Source organism: Chrysochloris asiatica, unplaced genomic scaffold (assembly GCF_000296735.1).
Source record: "Chrysochloris asiatica unplaced genomic scaffold, ChrAsi1.0 scaffold00149, whole genome shotgun sequence".
NCBI lineage: Eukaryota > Metazoa > Chordata > Mammalia > Afrosoricida > Chrysochloridae > Chrysochloris > Chrysochloris asiatica.
Genome location: NW_006408667.1, coordinates 8,646,077 through 8,651,654, shown reverse-complemented (window position 1 = coordinate 8,651,654; position 5,578 = coordinate 8,646,077). Strand labels below are relative to the sequence as shown.

Here is a 5,578-nt window from a genome sequence, read left to right as displayed (position 1 = left end):
GAGTGTGTTAAAATTTAAACGTTGCAGGTAAAGCATTAAGCAGTGTGATAGACACTAAATATTTCTTAGGAATCCTAGTGTGGCACTGTAGGATAAACACTGGACTGCTAACTGAAAGGCTGGCTGTTCAAACCCACCAGCTATTCCTATACTGGATAGCTATGAGGCAGAACTGACTCAACAGCACGTAATAACAACAACAACAACAACAAATTACTTAAAGAAAATAACTGGTCTTTGTAAAGCACTTGATAGATTTCAAAGCTAACAAATTTGATCCTCACAATAACCTCATGAGGTAGCCAGAGATAGTATTGTCACCCCCAATTGACAGCTTTGGATAGGGATGTCAAACTAGAGCCTGTGGGCAAAATCTGGCTAGCCACCTGTTTTGTCAATAAAGTTTGGTTGAAACGCAGCTACACACATTAGTTTACATATTGTCTCGGGTTGCAACAGAGACCATACAGCCCCCAAACCTAAACCATTTACGTTCTGGCCCTTTACAGAAAAAGTTTGCCGGTGACTGTTTTAGGGTATGAAGGCCTAGACTTAAGGTCACACAGCAAATCAGAGACACAGTCAACATTTGAACTCACGTCTCCGTCTCCCAACACTTAGCAATTTCTCTGAAGAAGATGGTCACCAGGATTCAAAAGTGCCAACTGAGATTGATATAGTTCATCTTCCCGATTCTTAGAAGGAATAGTCCTTTTTCTTTCTCAAGCCCTAGGTCCCTCTGTAAGGAACATTATGCTCAGAGACTCACTGGACCAGGAAGACAGGACTGCCCAGCCCCAGGAGCCCCGTTCACTTAGAACGCAATGTGAGCACACTGTGGATCCTCCGCTTAATGCAAGTCCACCCTACATGGATTTCTGCCAGTGTGCCCTCCAGCTGATTACAACATTAGCAAGAACTCCCAAGGAGGAAGATGTTCATTATGAGAGAGGCAGGTGGTTGTGTGTAAAGACAGGGCAAGAATAAGGCAGAGTGATGAGGATATCAGCTGGGGAGTTGGATTCGTTTACTTGTAAGATCACATCCTATTCTGAGAGCTTTTCTCAAGAAAGTAATGTGCAGACAGTGAAGTAGTAAGCAAAAATAAATAATAAAAACATTTTAAAGATCCCCTAAAAGAAAGAAGGGGACAATTTTCTTTTCTTTTAGCATGGATGAGGAAAACAAACCCCCAAATGAAACCCAATATTACCATTTTAAGAACTAACAAATGGTCCAAGAAATAAGTGCATTCACTCGTGAAAAGTTCCCACATGGCTTCTTGCTGCTTCCTCAAGTCTGATTGATCAGTGGGAGGTTTTTGATGTGTTTCCATGACTTCATTCCAGGTCTTATCCTGCACATGGGGAGAAAAAAAGTGAGCCGGACATTTCCACCCTGATGGTCTGATCTGTCCATTATTTGCTTTGGGTGGGTTCTCAGCAAGAACAAGTAATTCTCAAACTCATGATTGCCCTGCTGCAGGCTCAGAGCACCCCCTGTTTGTTCCTCAAATGACCAAACCACAACATCTCTGTACCTGACCCACTTTGGGGGGCCAGCACCCTCCCCAGTGCAACTATAGCCTTGTATAGTAAGGAATAACTAGTGTTAGTTTAAAATGAATGAAAACTAAAGTTGTTTTCAGTTACAATTCAGAATTTGAGTACTTTTCAGATTATTACAAAATGAAATGCTAAAAAAACCCAAACTCTGAAACAAGCTAAATCTAAAAAACCTGCATGCTATATGATTCCAACTATATGACCATTTAGAAGACAAAACTATATAGAGAGTTATTAAAAAGGTCAGTAGTTGTTCAAGAGGAGGTGGGGAAGGATGCTTCATGCTACTAGGGCGGTGGCTATGAGACATTATGCATTTGCCAAAGCCTGTGTAACTGAACCATGTAGCTACTGAGCAGTAATACAGGTGAGGGATTTATGGATACAATATGAATCCATATTGCTTCATCAATTCTAACTGTACAACACGAATGCAAGCTGTTAATAATAACTCTGTTCAAGGGGAGAGGTATACTTGGGAATTCTCTACACTTTTTGTGCAACTTTTCTGTAAACCTAACAGTATTCTAAAACATAATATGTATTAAAAACAAAAGGCAAATCAAAAGATTCATTTTAAAAAAGAACCCCAAACCCTAAATTGGGAATTTTGTATCTCAGGTTCCCCTGGCAAAGCATGTTGAAACCAACTCCTGAAGAATCAGGAAATAAGAATTTGAGAGTTCAAAGAGAACTTTGGAATTGTCCTGGCAAAAACAGCTGAATTTTCACATGGGGAAGCAGAGCCCCAGAGATGTGAGTAGGAAGGACTGAAGACTATGAGTATTTGCATAGACTTTCACAGTCCAATGGGAATCATTTAAGGTCAAATGATTACCCCTGCATTACAAAGAGCACGGGAGCAGGGCAGGTCCCACCCAGGTCCCACCCTCCCAGCACTCCTGCGCCTTGCTGTCATTGGAATGAGGCAATAATTAGACAATTGAAAATAACTTCTAAGAAAACCGAAGGCTATAATGATGGTAAAGAACACGTGGGATACCTTCAGGCCATGGAACTCATAGCCCCTGAAGTCGGTAATCTTCACAGAGGAAAGGCAGTTCTCCAGGTCAGATATGTGCTTGTGTTTGTCCTTGCCCTGCTCAAATATGGTTAGAAACAGGATTTTCAAACATAAATTCTTTAAGGACACAACTTTGGTAGCCTCAGCATCTTTGGTCCATTCTCTATCATTCATGAAAACACAGGATGCATTTTATCTTTAAGTCCTTTAACAGTTCCAGAATCACTTCTGAGCAGTGGTCGGAACCAGTAGTTAACTAACTGCGGTCCACTCATGCCACCCTCATGTGTGTCAGAGGAGAACTGTATCCCATAGGGTTTTCAACGGCTGATTTTTCCTAAGCAGATAGCCACACCTTTCTTCTGAAACCTCCAGCTTTTTGGTTAGTAGCCAAGTACATCAACGATTTGCTCCACTTTAGAGACCTACAGGACCATAGATTATCAGACCCAGAGAATAGAGGCCAGCGCCTAAGCTTCTCATTTCACTAATTAAAAAAAAAAAAAGCAAGACATCGAATAAAATGATCCTAAAGCAAACTGATAGACCCCAAGCCCAGTGCCCACCTAACAAAATGATCCAAACTCCTTCAGAGTTTTAATTTTCCAAATTTTGCATCATAGAACTTTAGCTTCAGAATATGCTTAAATAAATCCTAGAACATTCATGCAGTAATAGAATTTGCACAACCCAATAATTCTATGCTAAAGAATACCAGAATATGCTAGAAACTTTAGTTTCCTTAGAATGGAACTTAACATTGCTATAATTTTTAATAATGTTTGTTTTTTAAATATGATTACAAAGTTAATACATGATTGTTGCAGAAAATTTGGGAAATAAAGGAAAGCACAAAGAAAACAGAAACTACCCCTAATCCTTACCCCTAGATTACCTCTGAACACATTTTCCCTAAACAAATGCATAAGTAATTTTTAAATGGTATCATATTTGGCACTTAACAACAACAATCATATTTACACCTCTTTTGGTAATTTGTTTTTTCATTTAACATATCATGACTTTTTCCTTTTTGTTTTTCATGATTCAATATTCTGTTGCAACATCATGAATTACCCTTCCCCACTTGACCCGAGCTCTGGTAGCGTAGTGGTTACAAATCGGGCTGTGAACTGCAAGGTCAGCAGTTCAAAACTACCAGCGGTTCTGCAGGAGAAAGATGAGGCATTCTGCTCCTGTAAAGATTTACAGCCTCGGAAACCCTGTACAGGGTTGCTATGAGTCGGAACCGACTCCACGGTACTTAACAACAACAACAACAACTTGACTCTCGAGAAGCTGTCACATAACAGTGTGTAGGGCTTTATAACGTGAATGCGGCTGCATTTCAGCTGCATGTTTACCAGAAATAAATTGTTAACTTGTTGTAGTACTTTAGGGTGCATGGCGCCACCAAAAGAGATGGGAGTTAATTAATTTTATGGTAATGGAAAAAGAAGGCTAAGGTTATGCATTGCCTCTTGTGGATACCAGGGCTGCCCATGTGTCTGGAAGGAGACGCCGTGACAGCTTCAGAGTGTGCTAGAAGGAGCACCAACAGAGTTGTGGCTGCTTTCTCTGATAGGGCTATGACCTTGAAAGAGGAAACCTCTTGTAAACTCATTAGCTTCCACAGTAGCAAAAGAATCTTGGAGCCAGTTGGAGGACCTCCTACAGCAACTGGGACATATGCCTTTTGTTGATGTCTGAAACCATAGTGATGGCATGTTGTGGAAATAAAGAAGTCAGCAGCAAGTTGGAAAAGAAACAGGAGGAGACAATGGAAGCAGCGTTGGAGTTGAGGGCAAGTGGGCACCAGTTGCGTATCTTGAAGGGCATGTACTGTGGTTTTCTGTGTGTTTGACCAGCCTCCTGGCCAGAGCTCTTGGTGGAACTCCCAGTAAGAAGGGAGGAGACATTCCTCAGGGAGCCCACATTAACTCCTTAGAGTCACAAGCACATTTAGGGTTTTGTTCCTTCCCTTGGGAGGCATTTGAGAGGATAATGGGGGGGGAAAAAAAAAGGTGATAAGATTTATTTTAGGGTCTCAAATTTAGTAACTAAAAGGTGGGTGAAATGGGAAGGTGCAGAAGGCAGTATTGTTATTGTTATTGATGTGTTATCAAATCAGTTCTGACTCAAAGTGAGCCTGTATAGGATTCCCAAGGAGCAGCTAGTGAGATTGAACTGCTGGCCTTGCAGTTCACACCGACCTTGGAGCGCATTAACCCACAGCGCCACACCAGGGCTCCAAGAAGGCAATGTTGTTGTTGTTGTTGTTGTTAAGTACCGTGGAGTTGGTACTGACTCATAGTGACCCTACACAGGGTTTCCGAGGCTGCAAATCTTTATGAGAGCAGAAAGCCTTATCTTTTTCCCGCAGAACAGCTAGTAGTTTTGAACTGCCGACCTTGAGGTTAGCAGCCTGATTCATAACCATTACACTACCAGAGCTCCTTGCAGAAGGCAATAGTGACATGGAAATAGGTGTAGTTGGAAGAGCAATGCTGTGCCATGACTAAAACAGACTCAGAGCCAGGCTGCTTGGGTCAGTCAGGCCACTCCCTACTCTGCAGCTTATGAGCTGTGTGACCTTGGGCAAGCTACGCAACCTCTCTGAACTCCAATTTTCCTATCTTGAGATGGGTTGATAATATTCCCTACCTTGTTGAGTTGTTGTGGGAACTAATGAGTTAACATATGCAAACTCAAACACACATAAACAGAGGCACATGTAAATAGAAATTATGCCTGGCAATGTGATAAACATGATCTACATGTTTGCTTTCATTACTAATACTGTTATTGTGGTTGGACAGGAAGGACAGAAAGGAGGAAAGGAGGCAGGGATGGAATAAGGAATGAAAGAAAGAAGGAAAAGAGCTTGGAAGGATGGAGAAGAAAAACTCTATAACAGGTTGGGAAAATGCATTATAACTTAGAAATGTGTTTATTATACTGATGTGGAAGTATCATTTATAGAGAAAAA

At 41.3% G+C, this 5,578-nt stretch overlaps 1 protein-coding gene across 1 annotated transcript in view; it reads right to left on the bottom strand.

Annotated features, from left to right (window-relative positions):
- PLEKHG7 (pleckstrin homology domain containing, family G (with RhoGef domain) member 7) overlaps positions 1-2,651 on the bottom strand; it is a 38,626-nt gene extending 35,975 nt beyond the window's left edge. Inside the window, exons 1-2 of the mRNA XM_006870726.1 lie at positions 2,569-2,651; positions 1,214-1,357 (exon numbers count right to left, since the gene is read on the bottom strand). Coding sequence (XP_006870788.1) covers positions 1,214-1,336 — 123 coding nt within the window. The 5' untranslated portion in view covers positions 1,337-1,357; positions 2,569-2,651. The remainder of the gene's footprint in view (positions 1-1,213; positions 1,358-2,568) is intronic.
- Positions 2,652-5,578: the final 2,927 nt, after the last annotated feature.